General features: G+C 45.0%; 1 protein-coding gene across 3 annotated transcripts in view; it reads left to right on the top strand.

Annotated features, from left to right (window-relative positions):
• VIT (vitrin) overlaps nt 1-26,160 on the top strand; it is a 109,854-nt gene that overhangs the window by 21,939 nt on the left and 61,755 nt on the right. For all 3 annotated transcript variants that reach the window (XM_042982175.1, XM_007082426.2, XM_042982176.1), the window contains exons 2-4: nt 669-738; nt 8,141-8,206; nt 21,712-21,868. In XM_042982175.1, coding sequence (XP_042838109.1) covers nt 687-738; nt 8,141-8,206; nt 21,712-21,868 — 275 coding nt within the window. In that variant the 5' untranslated portion in view covers nt 669-686. The remainder of the gene's footprint in view (nt 1-668; nt 739-8,140; nt 8,207-21,711; nt 21,869-26,160) is intronic.

Below are 26,160 nucleotides of genomic sequence, written 5' to 3'. Positions count from 1 at the left end.
AAGAGATTTTGATTCAATTAGTCTGAGGTGCAGCCCGGACATCAGGGCCTCTTAAAACTCGCAGACGATACTAATATGCAGCAAAGTTTGAGAACCACTGGTCTACACACGCCTCTTCTATTCCCTTATGGAGCCTGGCACACTTACTAATGTTATGGTTATTTATATCTACACATGTCTTCCCACTTCTTTTAAAATATAAGTCTTTTAAGAACAAGAAACCTTTATTAGCTCCATTTCCATCACTTCCTCCCTAATAATACCTAGCCATATAACGGGAATTTAATCAATATTTATTGAATGAGGAATGCATTGTTTACTTGTAATCCAAAAATGTTCTCTCAATATCATAAGTGTAGCTTTTGTCCTAATTTAAAGGCTGGTTGAGCACCTTCCTGAAATTATGGAGTTACTTTGTCTTCGGTTCTAAGTAAAGACCAAACCTGTGAAGAATAGGGACTAGTGGCCAGCATGGGTTCTGGGGACCAGTGAGGCTGGCCACTGCCATCTCTGTGGGCTCCTTAGAGCAAGCTGCCACTTAGAATCCTGAGACTCCAGGGAGCGATGCAAAACGAGGCAGCCCTCCCCGCCCCGCTCCCCCACTCCATGCGTCCAATTTCAGAACTCTTGGCTGAAATGTGACGGTGTTATTGTTTCTTCCTCTCCAGGGTGCCATTTTGATTTTTATGGGGATTGTTGTCCTCACTATGAAGGCATCTGTTATTGAAATGTTCCTTGGTAAGTACTTTTATATGTGTATCTGGATACACTTTTAACATTTTCCTAAAGTCCAAAGAATCTTGCCAAGAAAAGGTTTAAACCAAGACAGTGCGTGTAAACAGTACAGTGTATCTTTTTATGATACATAGTTTGGAGGGAAGTTTCAGTGAGAATGTTAACTGTGGATGGAATTCAGGATGTAAGTGTGTATATATTTTTGTATAAGGCAAATGTATGTATTACATGTTTGTACATATTACGCACATCTATATGCACATATCTGTGCATTCTTCAGCAACTAGCCAACATTGCAGATAGAGCACATTTACGGATTCTGAATTTGGGAACATTCTTGTTTCTTATTCCTCAAAAAAAAAAAAATTATTATCACTGACATGACCTTACTTGTAACCACTGGTGACCCATACTTTTAGAGATGAAACCCTTACCCATTATCAGCAGGGAACACAATTTTGGGCAGGCTCTGGAGGAGCAGCAGCTCGCCCAGAAGAGAGAAGAGGGTTGACGGGTTTAGCTTTAATCCCAAGGGTAATCTTCTCGTAATTTCAACCCCACTGCACCCCAACCATGTTGGATGACCCCCACGGATGGCTGTGATACTAATGCCAGGGAAGTGTGCAAAGCCCTTTCAGGCAGTCTATCTGTTCACTAGGGCTGCCACGACACAATACCACAAACTGGGGGTGGGGGTGGGGGTGGGGGGTGCTTCAAATGGCAAGATTTTATTCGCTCACTGTCCTGAAAGCTAGAAGTCCAAACTCAGAGTGTCAGCAGGCTTGGTTCCTTCAGAGGGCTGTGGTGGAGAGTCTGTTCCGTGCCTCTCTCTCAGCTTCTGGTTGTTTGCGGGCCATCTTTGGCACTTCTTAACGTCACACCCCTTTGTGTGTGCATCTGTGTGTGCGCCCAAATTTCCCCCTTCTTATAACACTTATAACCCAACATATTGGATTAGAGGCCCAACCTAGTCCAGTAGGACCGCATCAGAACTTAAATCATTACATCTGCAAGCAGCCTATTTCAAAATGAGGTCATATTCGGTATTGGGGGCTGGGACTTCAACATATGAATCTAGGATGGACAAAATTAAACCCATAACATCGTCTCAATGTTCAAGGTCTGTGCAGAGGGCGTCTACACAGCAGAGCTGGTAAATGGAAGAGAAAGAGGTAACACGGCTGAGAAGGCAAGAGGGCTTTCACCTGGTGGAAGGAGACTAGACTGGGAGTCGGAGGGTTCACATGGGTTCTGGTCCAGACTCCCCCACCAACCTGCTGAAGGATAGTCACCTGGGAAACTCGGGCTCCTTCACTTGGACCTTGTCCTTTGAGAGGCTGCCCCCTCCCACAATCACTCGCCTGTTAGCAGGTTTCTTATTTAGGGCAGGTAGAGAGTCAGAAATAAGAAGGCTTTAGTGACTGTAAAACAAACAAAACAAGCAAACCCTGAGGCCATTTCATACTCAGCATGTCCCCTGCATCACAGAACCAAGAAGGAAGACTTGACTGTCCTTCCTGGTCCCAGCCTGACTCAGCCTGCCTTTCTGCAAAACTCTCTCCCCTCAGGGCTACTCATTCAGAAAGTGAGAAATCGAAGTAGACAAAGGAGACTCCTGTCACAAAATCCCCTCTCTGTGTCCTCACACGTCTGCCTCCCTGGCATCTCTCTTGTTCATCTGCTGGTCTCCATCCCAGGACCATTTCCCTGTCATGCTCCTTGGTACCCATGACAGCCTCCCTGCCCCAAATCCTGACCCCTCTAACTCCTTCTCGACCATACCCCAATCTCTCTAAAGCCCATGTCTGATCACCACTCTTGAGTTAAACTCCTCAGTATTTCCCCCTTTGTCTTTGAGATGGGGTCCATATCAATTAAAGTGCCTTGCTTGTTGGGCACTTTGTTGTCTTCTGTGCTCCTTGCTCCCCACGGAGTCCACTCTGGGTTCCAGGGACCTGAAAAGTACTGACTTTCTCATTCCCCTGAGACTCACATCATTTCTCCCCTCCAGGCCTTTGACCATGCTGTTCCCCTTCCTGGAATGTTCTTCCTCTTGCCTCCATACCTCCCCAAGCCCTACTGGTCCTCAGAAAGCTTCCCTCAGCCCCTCATCTGATCAGGCCATCTTTCTAAGTGTCCCACTGCACCCTGTATTGATTCTCATCATAGCTGCGTGGCATTTGCCTTGCCACTGGCCCAGGTCCCCCAAAGCTGTGAACTCATTGAGGGCAAGAGCTGGTGCATTGCCAGTGCTTGACACATCCCACAGGCACTCAAGAATAACCGTGAAATAAACTGTTCTCCTTAGGGAGGCTGGATTTCTAAGGTATCAGAGTCCAACTCTGTACCCAATTCTGATGTGTGGGTTTTTTCACCACACGAAGTGATTCCCCAACACCAGCTGAATGTCCTGTAATTTAACTCAATTCTGACTCTACCTACCTGAAGACGGCGTCAAACTCAACAACGGCACCTATGGGGAGCAAGTGGTATACATGGGCTAAGACAGTAGCCACCAAACTTGCGTTCCGGTTCCAACTTCTGCCCCCAAATAACTGCCGCTTAGGCAAGGTGTTAACCCTGAACTTTGTTTCTTTTTTATAAAATAAAAGGATAACCTGCAAAGCTCCTCCCAGCTTTAATATTCGTGATCTGAAGCATAACTGTATGATTTATATGTTTGTAGAGAGTAAGTTGTCCTGTCTTTGCTATGAAGCTCTGATTTATTTAATGCCAGATGTTTCATTGAGAACATAATCCCAAATTAAAGCATGGGGGAAATTTGAACTGCTTTCAAATGACCTGCCTCGTAAATCAGTTTTCAGGAAGGCATTGTGGACACTTAAAGAGAACCAGAGCTGGATAGTGTTTAAAGAGGTAAAAACAGATTGTAATCAGGAACTATTGCAGTAGAGGACACCGCACTATAGAACTGGGCTCAAATCCAAATACAACAAGGAACATGGAGATTTCTATCCAAGCAGCAAGTCGCATGGGTCAGTGGATGGAAATTACTGAGTGAAGACATCAAGGGTGGGGGGTTCTTGCTAAAGGCAGACCAGGGCGATCAGGTATCAAGGGTGGAGAATTCTCTCTAAACAGGATTCTTGCGAAAACCGAGTGATGCAGAATCAACAAGGAGAGACAATGAAGCCCACACTCAAAGGCCAGCTGGGAAGAGGGTCTGGAGGAGTTGAATTAAAGTTTGGTCAAGGAGAGAGTTTTTGTCAACACCACCGGAGTTAGTGTCTTCAGGGGTCATGAAGGGATCTATCAAAAAGTTTATGGGCTAAAACGAGGCACTTCCATAAAAGTTCTGGGCACACAATAAGTTTTCAGTAAGTACTTCCTGATTTGGTCATTGATTAGATGTTCTGGCCCTTCATGTCTTTTCTTGAAAGTAAGTGAATTCTGATTATAATTCATTATTGATAGGGAGAACTGGGACACAAGTGCCTATTAATCATACCAATGATTTTGGAATGGACTTTGCATTATCATAAGCCTATATGATTTCACCATGACCCAATTATAAAATATTTTGTCTTTTTCTAATTGTAAAAGAAACATATCCTATATAAAATATGGAATACATATATGGAATACACTATAAAATGGGGAAAATATAGAAAATAGAAATGATAATTCCATCATTAACATTTTGCTATGTTATTTCTCTCTGCATATATTCTAACTTTGTCAGAATCATTCTGAAGTTTAGAACTGAGCACTTGCCGTTTAATATTCTTTAACACATCATTTGTAATAAATGCTCAGGATACCCCCAATGTTGGGATATTTCCAACATTTCATTATTTCCAGATTGCCATTATATATAATGCTGTAATGGACATTTGTTTACCTCACTTTTTATCTTCATCTCTAATTATAACTTGGGATATATTCCTAGGGGCATATTTTCTAGGACAAAGAATAGAAATATTTTTAAGGCTACTGACATATATTGCCAAATGGCTTTCCAGAATGACTGTACCTGCTTAGACTTCACCAGCAGTGTACCTAAATGCCATCATCTCAAATCCATGCCAAGATTAAGTATAATCTTGTATTCAATATTTACTGACATGATAAGAGAAACTATCATGTTTGGCTTTACCTTGCATTTCTTGTCATTAATGAGACCGAACATCGTTTTAAGCCAACTCATTTGTATTTATCTATAAGCTATCTGGATGATAATGTATTTAAATTGAATTTTAAAACAATCACACCTCAGCCCTCTCAACTGTACTCATGGCTACTCTAAAGAGGAAGAGAGTGAGAAGTGGGGGGAAATCTTTTCTTTGAAAAAGTAATATCAACAGTTCGTTGGTTTGGTAATTTCAAGCACTACTATCAAAAGGTGAGAACCGTATTCCCTTTATTCAACGTTACTCAAAACTAGAATATTGAATTTTCAACAATTGAAAATTGCAACAAATTTCATAAACCATGATTGCCTTGGAACTTTGGCCTCTAGATTTAACATCGTCAGGTCTTCTAGACACTAATGGCCTCCATAGCCTGGTGACTAGCTACTCCTACAGAAGGGATTGGCTTTCAGACCTGTGGTCCACTTTGTCCTCGGAAGTGAGCATTGGCCATCTATCCCTTATTGGTCATCCATCCCCGTGCTCTGCCTGACTTCCTAAGAAAGGCAACACAAGAGTGATTTTTCTCTTTCCCAAATTCAACAGTCAATTCACCATTTCCAGTGCAGGGAGGGAAGCCTTATATATGAGGAATGAAGACTTGCTCCAGGGCACAAGCACATTTGCAGCCTTATTGACCAGCCCTCCCCTTGAGGAGTGGTTTCTGGAGAGTTTTAATTAACAAGCGTCTAAGCCAAGGAGAGGGCCTCTGCGTTCCATTGAAAATAATGACTTTATTAACCACTGTGGTCAAACTGAGCCCAGTTATGCATGTTTTCAGCCTGGAGGGTCATGGGGGAGCAAATGCGAGTGATGGGGTGGTCTTACCGAAGTATTTATAGTCCTAATGATACAGAGACTTGTAAACCACTCGCCACAGGCACACAGACCTGGGAGGACAGTATTTGGTTTTCCACAAATATTGATACCCAAATGTATTACTTACTATTTCATTTACTCCTTCTACTTGCTTAATTTTCTTCTATATACTTATTTAGTACTTGCTTTTTTTTTTTTTTAAATATTCTAGGGCTCGTTGTTTTCGTGGATAAAATGAAGATGTGTCTTTGCACAGAGTTAAATGACACAGAGACTACTATAAAAATTAGACCTCCAGGACACTCACACCCACCCAAACCCCAGAAGTAAATAACACGTAAAAAATGTCTGCCTTCATTCCACCTGGCTCGACTTCTGGGTCTCATTCAGTTCTCTTTCATGTGTCTGTTCTTGCAGGATATGGTATGTCAACTGTGCAGGCCTCCGCTTAACATTAAAGGTCGAAACTGGGGATAATTCAAGGGCTGTACCATTGGTGCAGACTAGCTAATCACAAGATAAATACAAAGTTTTCTTAATGAGTGCTGGTGACATTTTCCTTCAAAGGTAGTTGCCAATTCAAGAATTCCTAAGTCCATGTATGCTTACATTGAGGATCTGAGTTGTGTTATACACACACACACACACACACACACACACACACACACGGCAGGAAGTAGAATGACTATTTTGATTACTCTATCTCTCCATGTTTACCTCTGGAGTCCCAAACCCATCCACAAAGTGAGCTTCTCAAAAACGTGGCTAAAATAGAGACACGTGAAACAGTACCAGCTTTGGGTGGGTAGAGTAGAAGGGAGGCCTAGAGAGGAAGGAAGGAGAATGGAGAATTGACCAGCCTTTTGAAGGGAAAACACTGCTTTTCTATCTGCAGGTAGAATTTGCATTGGTAGAGACATGAGCGTTTTCAGACATTGCTAATAAAAAAAATGCTATGAGAAATATTCACAATACATATTGAAATTTTAAGTGGGCATGTCTCTCAGACAAGAAATCCTGTTTGGAAATTTATTTAAAGGAAATAACAAAGGATCCGTGTGGAGATGAAGCAATTTATATTAAATCAGATGTTAGCTAAATTCTGATACATCCATACAGTGCAATACCTTGCCCACACTTAAAATTATTGTGAGAGGCACATTTAATGTGACATGAAAAAGTGTTTGTATATATCCTCAAGTAGAAATAAGTTATAAAACATTGTAAACGGTGTGAGCATGATCAAAGGTTTGTTTGAGCACCTGCATGAATAAGTACACATACAGAAAAAAAAAAACAAAAATATTATACTCTTGTGTTCATCTATATTTATATTTATATTTTCCTTACTGTTCTTTGTGTTTTTTACATCCTTCAGTGAGGAACGTGTACTATTTTGGAAATAAGAAAAACTGGCCAATGTTATTTTTTTTTTTAATTTTTTTCAACGTTTTTTATTTATTTTTGGGACAGAGAGAGACAGAGCATGAATGGGGGAGGGGCAGAGAGAGAGGGAGACACAGAATCGGAAACAGGCTCCAGGCTCCGAGCCATCAGCCCAGAGCCTGACGCGGGGCTCTAACTCACGGACCGCAAGATTGTGACCTGGCTGAAGTCGGACGCTTAACCGACTGCGCCACCCAGGCGCCCCTGGCCAATGTTATTTTTTAAAAACACAAGGCTCAAACTGGTAACGTGACTTCAAATTAAAAAGGAGAGAGTTCCCCCTCCTTCCTCTGGTGTTACACCTCCTGAAGACAGCCGTCTCCAAAAGCTGTTCTATTCCTGTTTCTGAGGGGAAAGGTCACCTACCTGCAGTTGGCCTTGATGGGGCACAGAACCAGGTGCTGCACCAACAGGGGACACCTAGGTCACACCTAAGACCCTGCGACCAGTCCCCCTCTTCTCCCCAGCCCCCCTCCTCCTAGTTTACCTTTCCCTGCCAGCCCTCCCTTTGTCACTCGCATGCACATGCGCAGACATGCACAAAAGCACACAGGCATGCGCATGCGCATGGAGTTCTCCGACTAGCGGGGAATTAGCCATTTGGAAACGGAGTGTGGACCGGAGGAAAGAGCGCCAGAAGAGCTCGGTGCTCATCCTTCCTCCATCATTTATTTCTGCACCAAGCAAAGAGTAGGCTTCTCCAGGCCCACATTTCCTCCTTTGGAAATTGGAGAGAGGGGAGTTGATGCGGTGAAATGTGAAGAAAAGCAAAGGGCAGGTATCCAAGAGATGTTTTTGAAAGGCCTGTTTCCGCGGAAGACAAAAACACAAACTAATCGTCTTATTTCCCCGACCTTCATTTAAGGGAAAATTAGTTCCATCAACGAGAATATTTTAACATGGGATTGAAGCAAAGATAAGAGTCAAAGGAAAGTGTTTAGGTAAAATGATATTGATTAGGTTTTCTTCAATTTTTTTTTTTCATGTAGTTTTGCTGGCGACTGGAATACATTCAAATAAAGACGTGACAAAGAAGATTAAAAGGCCCAAGTTCAGTAAGTAAAACTGCAGTTCCTTACTAGCATAAGACTTGTATCTCCCCGTGTATTGGGCTGTTATTACTTGTTTCAGATAATTTGGAAGGTTTGGGGTTTCTTGGTCTTCCTTCAGTTACTTTGCATTCAGACTAATTAGTAGTAATTATTATTTACCACCTACTTCATTCCACAAAAGCATCTGAAATAGGAGCACTGATTTTAGGGTAAAAGATATGTGGTCCCATCACATTGGAAAACTTCAAAATGCACATACAAAGGCTGGGCAACACTAAGTCTCTATGGCTAAGCTGGAGTAGGTAGTTTCTTGCCATTGAAATGGTGTCTCAATTCTCCATACCAGAAAATTGAGTCTGGCTAATGCAAACATGTTCACCTTCCAGCATGCTCTGGGATAAGAAGGTAAATCTCACAGAAAAGTGCATAAGGTTTCACACCTAATCAGTGGAAAGAGGAAAAATAAATTTCATTTTTGGATAATAGATCAGTTAAAATTAGATGACAGAAAACCCAGAATAACAATTGCTTAAATAGGAGCAAAGCTTCTTTCTCCTGTAAACATAGTCAGTTTGGGCTTTTATGGAAGGTTTATAGTCTCCAGGGACCTGGACCCCTTCTGTGTTGTCATTCTGCTCTCCTCAACATGGCTCTCAACTCATTGCCCAGAATGGGTGCCCCAGCTCCATCCATCACATCCACATTCCTGTCAGCAGGAAGAGATGAAGAAGGACACATACCCACCCCTTTAAAGATAAGTCCAGCAAGTTAAATACACCACTTCTACTTAAATATCATTGGCCAGCTTTAAGGAAGAATGGGAAATGTCTTGATTTCAAGCATCCACATGCCTAGCTAAAAGTAAGGGGTTGTATTACAGGAAAGAAGGAGGAATGGATATTGGGAAATCACTAGCAGGACAGGACATAGATGGAAAGTCTCCACTCCAGTACTGTAAACACGCTCAGATATCTGGATCTAAATTTGTGCATTTGATGGAGGCCTAAGTGAAGGTATATTTATAAAGGACCATGAAAGAAATGCTGTAGATATAGTCAATGTTCTGCGCTTCCCACAACTGAAACTTCTTCATAGGCATTAAATTTAGATGCTGGCAATCAGCAACATTAATAATTTGAAATAAAAGAAAGATATTTGCTTCACACACCATTCTTTTTCCCTTCTGTTCCTTTAAACCCTCCATGTGGGATTTCCTGTTGAAATGAGACCAAAAGAGCAGCCATCCACAGCCTCCAAGCCTAAAATCCTAAAAAGGAATCAGTTGTTTATTTATTCCTGTCGATACCAAGAGCCAAGAGAATCAGCCCAGGGGCAGATGTGTGTTCAAAACAATGATTGGGTTAATATGGAGACAAACGCATACCCAAGTATGAATTCCTTTGGGCTGTTTCCAGTATCTTCATTAACTCATCTACAAAAATCATGAAAGGCTCCATGATTACCATGACAACAGTTGTCAGTGACTATGAAAGCCTGTGCTAAATGACCCAAAGGCAAACCTCTTTGAGAGATCTCAAATGGATTAGATTTCTGATATGCTAAATTCTAACCTTATACTCGAAATCTCCCTGGTGATGCAGCACATTTGAATCAATACACGCAAGAGGCCTTTTCTCTAGTTAGAAACCCTGGCACAATGATGAAATAAGGGGGGTAGGGAGATGGGGATACAGTGAAGGTAATAAGATATTCCCAAACCATGGCAATGTCTGATTCTTTACCTCAGGAGTATTTCCAAATGACAGTCTATATAGCTTGAGGCCAAAGTCATTTTCATGTTTTCTTTTCGCTGTTGTCAGTCTGCCACTGGGGTAGGTGCCTGATGGCAAAGAGGCACTCCATTCATTTTATCAGTATTTATTGAGTGCCCACCAAGTACCGGTTTCTATGTTAGACACCCAGATACAACAGCGATTGAGACTCAGTCTTTGCCCTCACAGAGCTCAAAATCTAGGGAGAAAGAAAGGCAAGTCACCAGGCAGCTAAAGGTACTCCAAGAATGTGGAGAAGAGCTGTGTATCTGGGAGGGCTTCCTGGAGGAAGCACCACACCTACACTGATACGTGGAGACCGACTAGGTATAGACCAGGCAAAGGTGAGAAGAGAGGGATGCAAGCAGAGAGAAAACAGCACGCTTAAGGCCTGAAGAGTGGAAAGAGCTAAAAAGTAGTTTGATGTGACTGAAACATAGAGTAGGAAGTGAAGGTGTTGAGATAGGAGGTGAAGGACTAAACAGGCGTGGGATCGTGGAGAGCTTTGTTACCGTGCCGGGGAATCTGGACTTCCTTATGAGGGCTATGGGAATATCTCAGCGCACATTATTTTGGTTGCAATCAGCATAACTCCAAAAGGGATTTTGGCAGGACGTGGGTGGGGGGTTGGTAGCTGGAACTTGCTGGAACCGCACCCCAGACAAAAGGCCCCAAGAATGAGTACCTCTGCTTCTCTATGCATGTCTGCCTCACTGTCTCCCTCTCCCTCTCTCTCCCTGGTCCTCCCTCTCCCCCTCCCTTTACCCACTCTGTGCACAAGGTGTCTGTCAATACTGACTCCACATTCCTGGGAGAGAGAACCTAATTGCATCATCCCAGGCGGCAGGGTGGTTCTCAGAGAAGAATAAAGTAGTTAGGGTTGTGCTGGGGAAATAAGACCATCCTGCCAAGAAAAAAAAAAAAAATTTGAAAAAACACAAAACTCCTTCTGCCGACAAATGGAGAGAGAGGAGAGAGCATGCAGTTTGTTGGTGAGGGCACGGATTTACACGCATGTACGGGTACAGTGAAAGCGTCTACTGAGTCTGCCCAGCACTTCACACGAAGGTCTACAGTGAAGTAGGAGGCACGACAATTACATCTTCTCTCATCTCCTTGAGAGATGAATGCATGGACTCCGTGGTTGTCTCCCCTATACCTGGACAGCCCCGAGCTCCTTCTAGAAGTAAGTATTTACGGATCCACAGGTCAGAAGGCTGAAGGCCTTGCATCATAAGATCAAAAGGTGGGCCTTTTTGGAGCCCATATTCCCAGGAGACGCTCAAAAAGGAGGAGGTGGTCTCCTTCCTCTTCCCCAAGGAAGATGTTGTTTCATTTCCAGCTCAGCTGACACCCCAAAATGTATCTTGTAGGGAGCTACTAAAGGGTTTTAGGCAGAAAAGGGAAATCATAAAAGCAAGACTTTAAACCAATCACTTTGGCCTCGGTGTGAGAACGAATTGGGTCAGTGATGCTCACAGTGTGCTCCTGGACCAGCCGCACCAGCCGCACCAGCAGCACCTGGGGCCTTCTGCCCCACCCCGCCCAGGCTGCTGACATCAGACATGCGAGCGCCGGGGCCCAGCCATCCATGTTTTAGCAAGCCCTCCTGTAATCCCAGTGCCTGGTGAAATTTGAGAACCCATGAAGTAGACAGACATCCCAGATCAGGGGTACTTTCAGACATGATTGTAAAACCATGGGTACTCATCAGTGCCCGCTGGGCCCTCTTCGGGCCAGCCCTCCGCTGGCACCAGTGCCCATTCAAGGCTAACAAGAAGAAAGTAATCTGAGAGTTTTGGTGAGTGGACACTGACCCCTACGACCCATGCAGCGCTGCTCTTGACTCAGTGCCCACGACTTGGTGCCACAGGCTGGCAGAGCCAGATTGGAAATGCAGGTCTGTGTGAGGTTCAACCCCAGATGCTTTCTTAGTGCCTTCTGCCAAGCCAGCCAGGGCTTAGGAACGAAGTATCTGTTGCCTGGAGACAGATGAGGGGTGTGGGATGACTACGGGCTGACCAAATAGGAAATAAAGTAGAAGCGATGTGGAGAGAACAGGAAAAGGAGGAACCAGCGTGGGTGTCTTCCTTTGGTCTGGCCAGAAGCCATGTGCCATACAAGTGCATCTATTCTGTCTACATGTAGACTTTGCTTTCTCTCCTTCGTCTTCTTTATCATTTCTTTTTCTTCTCATCTCCTTTTCCTTTTTCCATTTCTTTGGTCTTCCTATGGCTCCCCAGAGGCCCTCATGGATATCACTTATCTCCGTTGGGGGCCCTTCAGACCAAGAAGGTATTACATGTTGAAAATAATCTGGCATGGGAGTCTTACAAAAGGGAAAGCAAAGGTTAAAAAAAAAAAGAAAGAAATGGGAGAAGCTCTTACAAACTTACTCCTCGCTCTTATGCATGACCATTCATTTCAAGCTAATATTTTGCTTTCATGTACACAATTGTATTGGGCACAATGTAATTCCAGCACGCTTGGCTTATCACATCACTTCATTTTCTAATCAAATCAAGTCTGACTCCAAACTGCCAATTTCCAGGGGCTGAGAAATTAAAATTTCATCATTACAGGGGCTTCCTCCCTCCCCGCTCCAGTCCCTGGAAGGCTTATGCAATCTACAGTATTCAGGGAGTTCCCCTGCCCTGCTCAGTGTCCAAGCCCATGTTATCTGTAGAAGTTGGGCACTCCATTGTTTTCTGAAATGTGGGATCTTGGGAAAGATGGCGGCAGTCCCAGGACTAAGGATTCACCGTGAGGGGCACCACACCAGGTATTGCTCCCAGATGATTTTCCTCCAAGGCAGCTATTAGGGAACAGAGACATTTCCCCCACCGAGACCTACCTGCCCACTCCCACCTTCCCAGTCTTGGAAGATCATTTCCTCTCCATCACTCTTTGGGCTGACCAAACTCAGTGCTCTCAAACAAGGGGGATTTGGAGAAATGAATTCCCAATGCATGAGGGAGAGCTGTCTTTGGACAACTCTGCCCTCTCTCTTGCAACCTTGAATTCCAGAGGTGGGAGAAGACAAAGGCCTGACTACCTTCTTAGAATAGTAAGGGGGGGGGGCGCGGGGGGAATACAATCAGAATAAACCTAAGTTAATGTCTCAATAAATCAACCCACTATATAGTCCATGGTAAAGCTTACCACACTATATGCAATGAGAGTTTCACCAAGTTTATTTTTAAAGGTGATTTCTCAAGGTTCTCATTTTCCTGATATGTTTTGGAGCCATGGGTCTGACCTTACTTAGAGGCACCTCAGTGGTAGACATAGTCAGTACAAACCTATTCAAGCAGTTGCTAACAAATGACCAAAATGTGGGGGCATTTTTCTCGATTGTTGTAGGCTACAAATAATTATTAAAGGGTTTGGGTATATTCATAAGACTCTTCTCCTAAGGCAGTCACTGTACTTTATGAATTTTAATTGTTAACTTCATCTATGTGTAGATTCCACATTCAAAAAGAGCCTAGTCTTCAACTCATGAACATTTCAGGCCACACTGTAACAAACGCATCATATGTTTCCCCTTAAATTATGTCCACCAGCATCTCTGGAACAATCCCTGCCAGGCAGTGTCTGTAAAGGAGGGAAAAAATCTTTTAAGTTATAAAGTCTCCCCCATAGCTTTTCTACATGTAAGGAAGCCTCAGAAGAGCCTCAGAAGCAATGGCTTCCCTTAAAAGTGGGTTCAGGCGAGATGGCATCACACAGGTGAGAGCCATGATCAGCTCCATGCAACATGTTACCAGCCATCCATCCTGCAGAGTCCCTGACTTCAGTGAGCACCCAATCTTGTAGAAGATAAAATTAAATTATGCAAAGGGGAGACCTCCTGGACCTAATTCCCACTGCCACACACACACTAAACGAGTTTATATGGCTCCTATGTGCACTACACTTCTCTGCTCTGTACTTATCCCACATTCTTAGAAGAGCTTTTTTATAGAGTCTGTCTTGCCATCTAGATCAAAAGCAACATGAAGACTCATTGAGTGCTCATTGAGTATTTGTTGAATGGATGGACAAATCAACAACAAAAACAACATCCAAAACCCACTGTAAAATAAAGCAAAATGTGGCAAATGATTACATAAGAATAACAAGGGATGTATGAATAAGATTCATACTGGGACGCCTGGGTGGCTCAGTCGGTTAAGCGTCCGACTTTGGCTCAGGTCATGATCTCATGGTCCGTGAGTTCAGGCCCTGTGTCGGGCTCCGTGCTGACAGCTCGGAGCCTGGAGCCTGTTTCAGATTCTGGGTCTCCCTCTCTCTCTCAGACCCTCCCCCGTTCATGCTCTGTCTCTGTCTCAGAAATAAATAAACGTTAAAAAAAATTTAAAAAAAGATTCATACTGCTTTGATGAAGAAGCATTCGAGGTAGGACACGAACTGAAAGTAGGGCAGAGGTATGTGGGAGGATTTTCTAGGTAGACTAAGCCCAGACATCCTGGGGAAAAAGTGGAAGATGATGTCAGGAAACAGTGAGTGATGCGGTCGGTTTAAGTGTGGGGGAGTCATGGGAGATGCAGCTGGGAAATGGGTTAGGACTAGACAAGGCCAGGTGGAGAAGCTTTGTTCTTTGCCATTCATTAGATGATAGGGACCCTCAGAGTTTCCTGAGCTGTCTACACAATGAAGATAACAATCAGTAGGATAAGTAACAGTGAGATATTCTCCAGGGCAGTAAAGCTACATTCTGAAATATTTCCATTACGTTGAGTCTGTTAAAATAGTCTTAACTTGCAGTGAAATGTACAACCTTTAATCCACATGGTTCCTTCCAATAAGTTAACCTTAATACCTTGTAAGGCATGGAAAGATTTTTGCAATCAACCTTGAAAGGTTGATGATTCCCAGAGGTACTGCCTTGGGCATGAAGAGGTAATTGTTCTGGGACTTGGTTATTTAGTGCATTGGACACTGATGAAGAGACAGCTCTGGGTGGTTGTCGGATTTGGGCAGAACACACACACAGCTTCCCGAGTAGGCTCACGTGTTGTTAGCTGTAGCAACTTGTGAGTAACCTTCAGTGCTTGCTTGCTTCTTAGACACCTGGTACCAACACCAGTGTGTTCTCCACACAGAATGGTGTGTGTGCCCTTTCTCAGACCACGAAACAGGAAGAGGATTCACTTTCTAGCCCTCCTTCTGAGGTGGGAGTGAGAAGGGAGGTGCACTCTCTGTGTTGCAGATTTTTAGTTGAGCAAACTCTACCATGGCACTTGTCAGAAATAACAGGAAAGCAATGGGATAAATGCACAGATGAGTGCACGCGCGCGCACACACACACAAATTTTCAAGAAATATTCACCCACTGGTGGTTGCCAGTGACCTCTGAGTTCAGGAAAACCCTTAGGATTAGATTAGGGAAGAGTAATTTAATTCTTTCTCTCAGTTACGGAAGAAGTAAACAGGTGGAAGCGGCAAAACTTTGGCTTTAGAGCCAGAGACCTGAGTGCGGGTCCTACCTCTGCCACTTACTTAGTACTTGGGCTTGGGCAAGTCAACTCACTTCTCTGAAATGTAGAAATAATATACCTCTCAAGGTTTTGTAGGGTTCAAGTGAAAGAAAAAATGTGTATTAGAGTCCTTTGAAAACTAAAAATAGGTTATTTGTAGAGACACAAACTTTTGCAGCTGCCCAAAAGCTGTGTTGCCACAGATAGATTAACCTCTGTTCTCCAGTCACTCCTTCATCGCTGTCCTTCCATAGCATATGGAAGCCTGGTTAGAAGGACCAACCTTTACAGAGTTTTTAAGAAGTGCTTAAAGCTTGAGCTTGGAGTTACCTGTTGAGGCACATGCTCTCTACTGGGTTTGCCTTTGTAAACAATTTCCATCACATGTCTTATGTTTCCCTCCAATGTCGCTTGATAAAGTCTTCTTAAGGAATCTTTTATGACCAAAGGAAAATATTTTTAACCCCAAGCCTTCACATCTTGGCAAAAGCTTGTCTCAGGGAAAATGTGGTATAGTGTTAGAATCAGACATGGTAGAGTTCAAATCCAGCCCCACCTCTAACCAATGCTGTCATTCCATCATCTAGAGTGATGTCGTCCCAGTGTTAGCTTGGCCACCATGGAACCTCAGATGCCAGATTAAACCTGTATAAATACCAGTTCTGTAATCTTTTAAAAAGTCTGGAGCATTCCCCATGATTTCTGGAGAATCTGCAGTGAACTTCATGATTTCTCTACCTAGGCACTCCTGTGTTGCAATGGCCTTCCTGTTCCATCCTGTCCTGTGATTCAGCTACTTTACTAACTTGTACAAGAAACTTCCCTGTATCTGATGTTTTATCATATTTTGGAGCTTTTACTATGGACTTTCCAGGATCAACAGAAGAGGTCATCTTGTAGAGCATAAAATTTTCTGCTAGCACCTCATTTCACCCTCGCTCTCTCTCCCTTACCATCTCATGCCCCTACCTCCCTCTCAAGCCCCTTTTACACATAGATGCTTCTCCTTGCCTCTCTGAAGAGTTCAGCCCACACACAGGTCCTGGGAAGCTCAGCCTCTATCCCGAGTAGGCTTGTCAATAAATTTCTTCTGAAAAAAAACCTATTGTACAGTCCTGGAAAGAGGGCTAGCAAAAACAATTTCTGACATCTTGGTTATGGCAGGATTATTAATTCATCTAGTCCCCGTGTGATTTGACCCCTGCTGACCTCCCAGTCTGTATCAGAGATCTCTCTCTCCCTCCTCCACTGTTCTCTACGCACACTGGCCTCCTTTATATTCTTCAAACCACCAAGCCCATTCCCACATCAGAGTTTTTGCACTGGCTCTTCTTTCTGTCTGAAGGCTCCTTCTTCTAGGCTTTTGTTGCCTAGCACCTTCTCATCACCAAGTAACAGTGGTAGGAGAGTAAGTAGACAGGAGTACAGGGACCAAGTCCTTTGGGCCTTGTAGACCATCTCAAGGAGCTTGGACATTATCCTAAGGGCAATAAGAAGCCAATGAGGGTTTTAATCAGGAAACTGATGAAATGTGATTACATTTTTTTTTAAGAGTCACCCTGACTCTCCAATGGGGAAAGCTTGGGGCAAAGGGTGGGCAACATGGAAGGAAGAAGACAAGATAGGTGGCTATTATGTTAATAGTCCAGACAGGAAATGTTGGTGACTTGGACCAAGATGGAGGTAGAGAGAAATAGCAGATTTGGAAATAAAACTAATAAGATTTGCTAATGGACCAGTTCATTCATTCATCCATCCATTCATTCAGCAGACATTTTTGATCAGCAGTAAACAAAGCAGACAACAATCCCTACTTTTGTGGAATATATATTCCAGGAGGTAGATGAAGATCTGACTGAAACTGGGGCCTTGACAAGTAGTAACATTTACACAGATATAAGAAAGAGGGTTCCAGGTGTGGGAAATGCTACAAGCCAAGTGTGCAAGATGACATGCATTTGAAAAGTGCCAGGAGCAATATTGGCGAGCCCAGAAGTCCTGTGGAGGGGATTGGGAAAGGCCTTAAGGATTCTGAAATTTTTCCACGGGCAGCAAAATAGTATTGATGGTTTTTGCCCAAAGATTCAAGGTGGTCAAGGACCGTTTAAGAAAAATGGGCAAGAATGCTTTGCAAAAGAAGTCACTACCAAGGAAGAATTCACATGATCTGGTCACTGGGCATGAGGATCAAGGAGACAGTTCATCTTCAAATTTTATTTAAAGGTCATTTTTATTCCATTAATGTTTTTGCCTAATTATCTTAAAAATTGGACTTTGCTTGAGTTCAATAGCACAGTCTAACAAATTTCATATTCAGTTTCAAATTTCTAACAAATCAAATTTCACATCAAAACTGTTTATACATAAGTGCTTTTATGTTATAATAATTCCTCCTCATAAGCTGCCAGGAGGCAACCTTACAAAGGGCTTCTCTTAACTGATTAGGAAACCTATCTGTTTTCCAGAAGCAATGTAGCTCACCTGGGATCAGTGAAAAGATGAATAGAAAACAAGTATATTCTGTTTGATTTGGTCTGCTATGTGATTGGTGTATTGTATGCGACATTACCCAGTCTGATAACCCATCACCTGATCCGTTGTTAGATCAGGCAGAAGACCTACCTCTAGTATTCCTGTGTTGTATGAAATAGTGACTCAGACAGTACCAGTTTTGCCCAGGGACCCGCTGAGATCCATACAGCAAACACAGGACCTCAGTGAGCAGCAACTAAAGTTCATCTCTCAGTTCTAATCATCTGGGTTGTAAGCGGTTCCCTATTGCCTATGGCTGGTGCCAAGGACCTCCAGGAAGAAATCTTGGCGGATTCTGCAATGCTCTCATGTGAGCTCTGTCATGAAAGTGATAGTGACCATGAGAAAGCAAGGTAACCTAAAGGCATCCTACTAGGGAGAAGAAGAGTACATGGCCAAGGAACAGGTCTCTGTGCAAAGGTTCCACCCAAGCAGTTCTGGACAACCCTAGCATCTCTGTGACTTCAGCCCCGGGCTCCCTCACCACCATGGCACCTGTCTACTCTGGAAGGACCGGGAGAGGCTCTCGTCTTGCTTTCTTCAAACGTTGCTGGCAGTAAACCTTTTGATGACTTCTAGGTTATCCTCTGAGGTTGACAGTGGGGAAGCAGCGCACGCTGCCAACCCCCCTCACCAGGCATTTGCCAAAGGTCTTCCTCCTCCCCTCAGACCTGAGGATGATACTTCCTGAGCTGCCTTAATTTTGTCTTGTCCTCTTAAGGAAGTCTTAGTTCTGCACGGTTGAGATAAAACCCAGAGAAGGGTGAAGGGAGATACGAAAATGAACCTGAACAACAAAAGAGAAAGAAAAAGGAAAGGAAAACCTAAGCTGTAAGATCAGAGTGGTTCAAAAGTATTTAGAGGAAATGCAAAGAGAAATCACTTCCTTTGGGCTATAAGTGGATGGATGAAAGATTCTTCGAGGTTACAAGAAAACAGACTACTTCACAAATAACTGGGGGAATACTTTAAAGAACCAAACTGTGGTTTCTATACTCAAAGAAAAGTGGCCCCCAAAATGCAAATGGCTGCTTCTTCCTGAGGCTGAATTCAGACATTACACTTTCCAGTGATTTGGGCAATTACTTTTAATTAGCTCACTCTCTCCAGCTTAACTTTCTGTACAAATTTAACAAATATTTGACCTTTAGCCACACTTTGCCATTGCATTCTGTTTTTCCAAAGTACATGAGCATATGTGCTTGATTTCATCTTTCCCTGCTATGGGTTGAGTTAATTCACTGATTTTGCTAATCCAATTGGGTGCAGTTAAAACAGAGCTTATTTAGGGCACTTCCAGGCCTTTGTAAAAAATGAAACAAACACCCCTTGAGGGAAAGGGGAACTTGATTAGCAGGAAGCAAAATATTCCCGTGTGACAGTCCTCCCCCCCCCCCCACTTGTCTTTTTGAAGCAACTATTTCATGGAAAATCCTTTGCGTGTGTTGTGTATACCTTAAAGTCTTTCAATAGCGTTGGTCACTGTGTAATACTCAGGCAATAAGCTTCCAGATATACCCCCATTTATTCCACTCCAGAAGATTTGGGTTGGCCTCCAGGAGAGCCAAAGTCACATCCACATTAAATCCCAGTTCGCAGAGCTGGTCACCTCCTAGTTCAAATCCCTAAGAACCAAGAAGGCATGCTTCCGTTTTGTGTCCATGTAAAGGAGCAGATGCATTTGGGGGTGGGGAAGTGGTGTGCGGAAGGGAGGAGAGCCGAACACGTCCACTTACGCCCAGGGATCAATTAACTAATTTAAGGAGACACTACACTGGCGTCTTCAGCCCCCAAATTGCTTACAAAAGAAAAAAAAAAAAAAGATATTCTGAGACTCAAAATAGTAAATGCAGACTTGAGTATCAGGATTTAAGAGAATGAAAGATAAAAGGAAAATAGCTTTGGAGAGGAGGCAACCTGTGGTAGGGAGAAGAAAACCACAGGCTGTTCTGAGCACAGCACTCCGCTTCTTAACCTAGACCACAAATTGTTTTAGCCTGTGATCAGACTCAGCACCCCCCCCCCCCGCCCCCCGGGGGAGGAGGGCTTCCGATATCGTCTGGGAGGAGTTTAGGAAAAGAGCAGAAGTTCTAACATCAGTTCTCTCTGCAGTCTGAGAGAAATGCAACTCTGCTCCATTCAAGTACATAAGGGTTAAAAGAGAGAGAGTGGGGGGTGGGTGGGGAGAGTTTTGGGTACAGCTGGAAGCCATTAACAACTCTGAGACCATCTCAGTAACCCAGGGAGAGGGTGGGTGGCCTGGCAGAGATCCTGGCTCCATGCATGTCCTCACCGACTCTTAGCCCTGGGCGGGGCTTGATTCTACCTCCTACCCAATGGAGAAATCTCGTCTTCAACTCTTCAGTCCCTGCTTGCGTACTTCAGCTCACGCACCGCTTCACAAGGCAGCCCATTCCTTCAAGGACAACCTCGATCACTGGAAGGTTCTTCTTTGCAAAATTTGCCTCTATGGAAAGTCACTCCTTCAGTTCTAGCTTGTTCCTCTGGTGTCCTAGCACACACCAGCCCTACGTGTGAAGGCGGCAATCACTTGTTGCCTCCGAATTCTCGCCTCCTTGTGGCCAGACAACTCGTTCTGCCAGCCAGCCCTCCCACCTGATGGTTTACAGACACCTCCTGAGCTTCTGCCTATTTTTTGAACTGTGCTCATGTTTCAGAATCCCTTCTGGAGAACAGGGCCCTGAATGGAATACATTTCCCAGCTGCAAGGGCACCAGTATAGTATCGTCCAGGAGACCTGGTCCTTCAGAGTTTCTGAGGGAAATTTCTCCAAGGAAGATACAGCTACATCCCCTTTTAGTTGCTGCCCCTGGAGAACCTACCTCACCTCGTTCCCAGACAAGCTTTCGGCTCTAGAACACTTGCCTGATGGATGGTGCTAGTCTGGCAATGGCCGTCACAAAGCCAAAGAACGACAAAGGAGACAGGAAAGACTGAGCTTCCCCTGGCTGCTCTGCAGAGGGGATGGGGGTGGGGAGGATCCTAGTTTTCCATCATGTGTTGAGGCAGATGAGTAAATATTACTATCATCTTGAGCCCGGACCTAGGACCCCTGTCTAGGACCATGACCTAAGATCTCTTCCATTATCTGTCTCCCCTGCCCAGAAACCTTCCACTGTGTCCCACCTCCTGCGCAGAACACAAGCCCTCAAGACTCCTGACCCGGCCCAGCCCCCCCCCCCCCATCCCCACCTTCCCACCCGGCTCCAGTACAGAGCCTCTGATGCATCAGGCCGCCTGGCCCCAGCCCGTGCTCCCTCATCTACCCTCCCTGAAATACCTTCCCTGTGGCCCGAAAGGTCGTCTGAGAGTTCCCTCTTTTCCCGAACTAGCTCCAGAGCATCTGAAAAGCCAGTGTACCCCAGTCATAGACCCACAGTGACATTGCTGACCCCCCCACCCCCCCGCCGGAGGTGGGTCTTTTCCCAGAGTTCTCCTTTTCAATTGTCTGAATAAGCACAAGAATCCACCTCTGTTTTTGCTCTCAGCAGGTTAAATGCGGTGGATGGTCACTGTTGTTCTTTTGGCCTGAGGAATGTCCTAATTATATCTTTGCTTTCATTATATGGAGAGGACCCAGGGTCGGCCCAGGCCCTGGCTTTTAGAGATTAAGTAAATGATCATGTATGACCTGACAGAGCCACCCAGTGTATAAGCTGATACCCCTAGGTGTAATTTTGGCCTCATTTTGCTTTCCCAGCTGTGCCTCAGATCAACTGTGATGTCAAAGCCGGAAAGATCATCAATCCTGAGTTCGTTGTGAAATGTCCAGCAGGGTGCCAAGACCCCAAATACCACGTTTATGGCACGGACATCTACGCATCTTACTCAAGCGTGTGCGGTGCTGCGATTCACAGGTGGGTAGCTCCACGGGGCTTAACAACCAGCACCCAGGCTGCGGGCAGGGCTCCCCCCCACCCCCCACCCCTCCCACCCCCTGCCATGCAGGACTGCCTGCTTTAGCAAATGAGACTCTACAAATGTAACCGAGCATCCTGTATTTCGTGTGGCAACCCTATCCCTTGGGATTAGGCAGAGGCCAAGCATGGCCCCGAGTCTCCTTTCACAGCCCTCCGGGGAAAGGACTGACTTCATGGGATGGGGAGAATTCTACTCTCTCATGTTCGTGACAAGGGAGCCACAGTTCTCGGTGACGTGAAGCATGGTTTTTCTACCTGTATGTGCTGAACAAGGCAATAATCAGGATGTGACTAAGCAAGGCACAGAAGTGTAGAGAAGTGGTGTCACAGCCATGGCGATGGCCTGGAGACAAGTAGAACAGGACACGTGAGAAGGAGGGTGGCAGGTGGCACTGCTTGGTCAGCTGTCCTCCAGGAAGGAGGACAGGAAGCATGACATGTTTTGAACTAAGTCACTGCCTAAATGAGGAGAGGCAAGAGTGACCTTCACAGAATCCTCATCCTTCTTTCTTTTTTTAAGTTTGTTTATTTATTTTGAATGAGAGCGCGCACGCAAGCAGGGGAAGAGCAGAGAGAGTGGGAAAGAGACTCCCCAGCAGGCTCTGTGCTGTCAGCGCAGAGCCCCGTGTGGGGCTGGAATTCACCAACTGTGAGATCATGACCTGAGCCGAAACCGAGAGTCAGCCATGTGACCGAGTGAGCCACCCAGGCGCCCCGAAACGCTCATAACCTCTTTTGCTCAGGCTGCGAGTCCTAACACAGGGGAATGCGTGTCCACGCAGCGCCTTTGACAAAAAGGCCAATGGGTCTGGGTCAAGCGCCTCACCTGTGTCACCTTATTTAATCCTCACAGTTCCCAACGCTGTGGCTGCTACTACCGCCCACATCTTGAGAGAGAGAGAGAGAGAGAGAGAGAGAGAGAGAGAGAGAGAGAGAGAGAGGCAGACTAGATTTTCTAAAGCCGCACTGTTAGAAAGTACCCGAGTGGGAACTGGCACCTAAGTCCAGCTCTTAACTACCACTCTGAGACTACTTTGAGATGCGGCCCCTGAGTCAGTGCTCGGCCCCTGGATGCCGGATGAAGTTTCTGAATCAGTCAGGCTTCTGTATCTTTTTCCTTCCTGCACACCGGTCAGGTGATAGTGCCGTCGTATCTCTGCCAGACAGAGGGGCAAAGATGTAAAATTCACTCCCTTTGAAGGTGTGTCGTCAGCAGCTTTTCAGAAATTTGGGGAAGCAGCAAAAGCAAAGTCTATGTGTAAAATAAGATTTAAGAATTACTGGAAGAGTCTGTTGGCTGGCCTCTTTTCCCCGCCACTGCGGGGGGATGATGAGCTGATTTTCCGATGGGAAAAGGACTACAAACGCTCTATTACGGAGAACTAGTGAAACATTCAAGAGAAACAATACCAAGGGCGCATGGGGGGCTCAGTTGGTTGAGTGTCTGACTCTTGATTTCAGCTCAGGTCATGATCTCGCAGTTCGTGAGATCAAGCCCCGCGTGGGGCTCCTTCTGCTGACAGCACGGAGCCTGCTTGGGATTCTCTCTCTCCCTCTCTCTCTGTCCCTCCCCCACTCATGCTGCTCTCTCTCTCTCAAAATGGGTAAATAAACTTAAAAAAAAAGGGACAGAAACTACACCAAACACTATTTCTTAATGCCAGACTATGAAAAAAAATATTTCGCTTTCACTCTGAAATAAATCTGCAAAAAGGAAAGGGGCACACAAATCTACACACACGTGCATATGCACGAATGCACACATGCGTGCTCCCACACGTGTGCTTGCACGTATGTGCATGCACACCCACATCCCCATACACATGCATGCCCAGTCAGCTCCAGCGCCATTGGCCCTCTCCAGGCTGCGTCTGTGTGGACACAGGGTCCGCTGCAGAGGCTGAGCCTGTCTTCGGGTTGCCTGTATTTTCCCATCTGTGATCCAGATGGTTGGCACTCTGCTCCCTCTGGCATTTGCTGGATCTCTCTTGCCTTTCCATGCTTCCCATGCAGGACAGAGTCACACGAGTTCATTCAACCTCACAAAGATGTCATCATAATCACAGTAATCCCTTGCGCTATGATTCCCTCCTTCCAGCATCATCTCGACCCTGAGGCTGCGGTTAACATCCCCATTTGCTACAAGAGGAGCTGAGAAATAGGGAAGCTAATTAAGTTGCTAGTTAGTTGCAAATTCAGGATTAGACCTCATGTCCCCTGACTTCCAGTCCAGAGCCCAGGTGACATATGTACATAAGAACAGGGGCAGGGGTCCCAGCACTGCTTAATATACAAGTGAGGATGTGAGGTAGATGTAGACTTTGGACCAGTAAGAGTTGAGAATGGCTTTATGGTGGATGGAGACCCCACTGGGGAGAAAATAAGAAGGGTTTTGACAAGGACCAGGACTCAGCAATCCCAATGTTGGGGGTTGGAGAGTAGGAAAGAACATGGGGAGAGAATACAGAGGAGGGTAGAGGGGCGGAGGAGAAGAGCTTGAATGTTTCAGAACACAAGATTTGCTACTTGAACAACCGAGTGCCATTGTAGTTTTCTGGACCAGTGTCTGATCTAGTGCGAAACTACTCAGAAACTATTCAGAAACTGTCCCTGGGGAGGATGAATGGAGACCTTAAGGGAGAACAGATAGGAGTTTTTTGATACTCTCAGTTTTGTTTTTCACAAACATAATGAGTCTGTCTTCATAAGGCAGGATTTAAGACCTAGAACATGAGTAGAAAGTACACACGGGTCCTCCCATATTGTCCCTTCAGAGTCCCCACGGTCAGAACTGGGAAGCTGGAGAGAGCATACTTTGGTTTAGAAATTCAGATTTAGCTTTAGAATTTAATATTAATACAATATATTATAATCAGATGTCTTATTACGAATGGTTCCCTTGATTCTGTCAACCCAAAGGGATAATGAACACATTGGAGGCATCATATTTCGGCTCAATCTTGTCCCGAACTAACCTCTATACATAGAGTAGGACCAAGTGCCAGGGAGGGGGAAGATTTCTGCCCAATGGGGTGATGAGGAGGCCATCCATCCCCATGCAGAGTACTCTTCATGCTGATTTTTTTTAATGTTTATTTTTGAGAGAGACAAGAGCATGAGTGGGGAGGGGCCAAAGAGAGAAGGAGACACAGAATGTGAGGCAGGCTCCAGGCTCTGAGCACAGAGCCGGACACGAAGATTGAACTTGTGAACTATGAGATCATGACCCGAGCTGACGTCAGACGCTTAACTGACTGAGCCACCCAGGCGCCCCTCTTCATGCTGATTTCTGACCAGAGGCCCACCCTGAGAATGGCAGCTGTTCAAAACGGCCCTTTTCTCTGAACCACGCAGCTGACCCTCAGCATAGCCCAATCCCTGGATACCAGGGATAGGGAGGAGGAGAAGGCCATGCCCAGTACCATGCAGGGCATCTAAGGAATGCAAAGAAGTAAAACTGTTTTGCTCTTTTGGGGAATATTTATGAGGTGCCTATCTCTGAGTGAGGATAGAAATGAGGGCACATGTACTTAAATTCTCCAAAGTACCATGACTCCCATCTGCTTCATAAGCAAAACCACAGCCTCTTTCAGGCTGTCTCTCTTCTCTAGTGTATCCTACAGTGGTCAAGTCTCTAGTGCATTCCATCTCCATGGCCTACTAGCACCTGTAGTTCACAGACCATTGACCTCTCCAGTATCCACTCTTCTCTAGAATATCTGGGAAGATCCACATCCTCCAGTTAAGTCCACCGCCAGGGTCAGGCATCAGTCTGGTCTGCAACAGGGAAATCTCAGGAGCACACCCTAGCTGGGTATCACATCTTCCCCAAAGTCTAGGTTTTCAGCCTTACCTCACCCTCACAAGGGATATCAGCAGACCTGTCCAGCTTGAGACCACCCCTGCCCCCACCCTTCCCATCTCCTTGAACAGCCTGAGGGAAGCTCAACACAGACCCCCCCCCCTTCACTTGCTTCCCTTCCTTCTAGGTGGCAGCTACTGTTCTTCTCTTTTTTTTTTTAATTTTTTTTTTACATTTATTTATTTTTGAGAAACTGAGACAAAGTGTGAACGAGGGAGGGGCAGAGAGAGAAGGAGACACAGAATCTGAAGCAGGCTCCAGTCTCTGAGCTGTCAGCACAGAGCCTGATGCGGGGCTCAAACCCGCAAACTGTGAGATCATGACCTGAGCCGAAGTCCAATGCTCAGTCGACGGAGGCGCCCAGGTG

The sequence above is a fragment of the Panthera tigris genome, chromosome A3 (assembly GCF_018350195.1).
Source record: "Panthera tigris isolate Pti1 chromosome A3, P.tigris_Pti1_mat1.1, whole genome shotgun sequence".
Taxonomy (NCBI): domain Eukaryota; kingdom Metazoa; phylum Chordata; class Mammalia; order Carnivora; family Felidae; genus Panthera; species Panthera tigris.
This window is presented reverse-complemented; position numbering and strand designations above follow the sequence as displayed.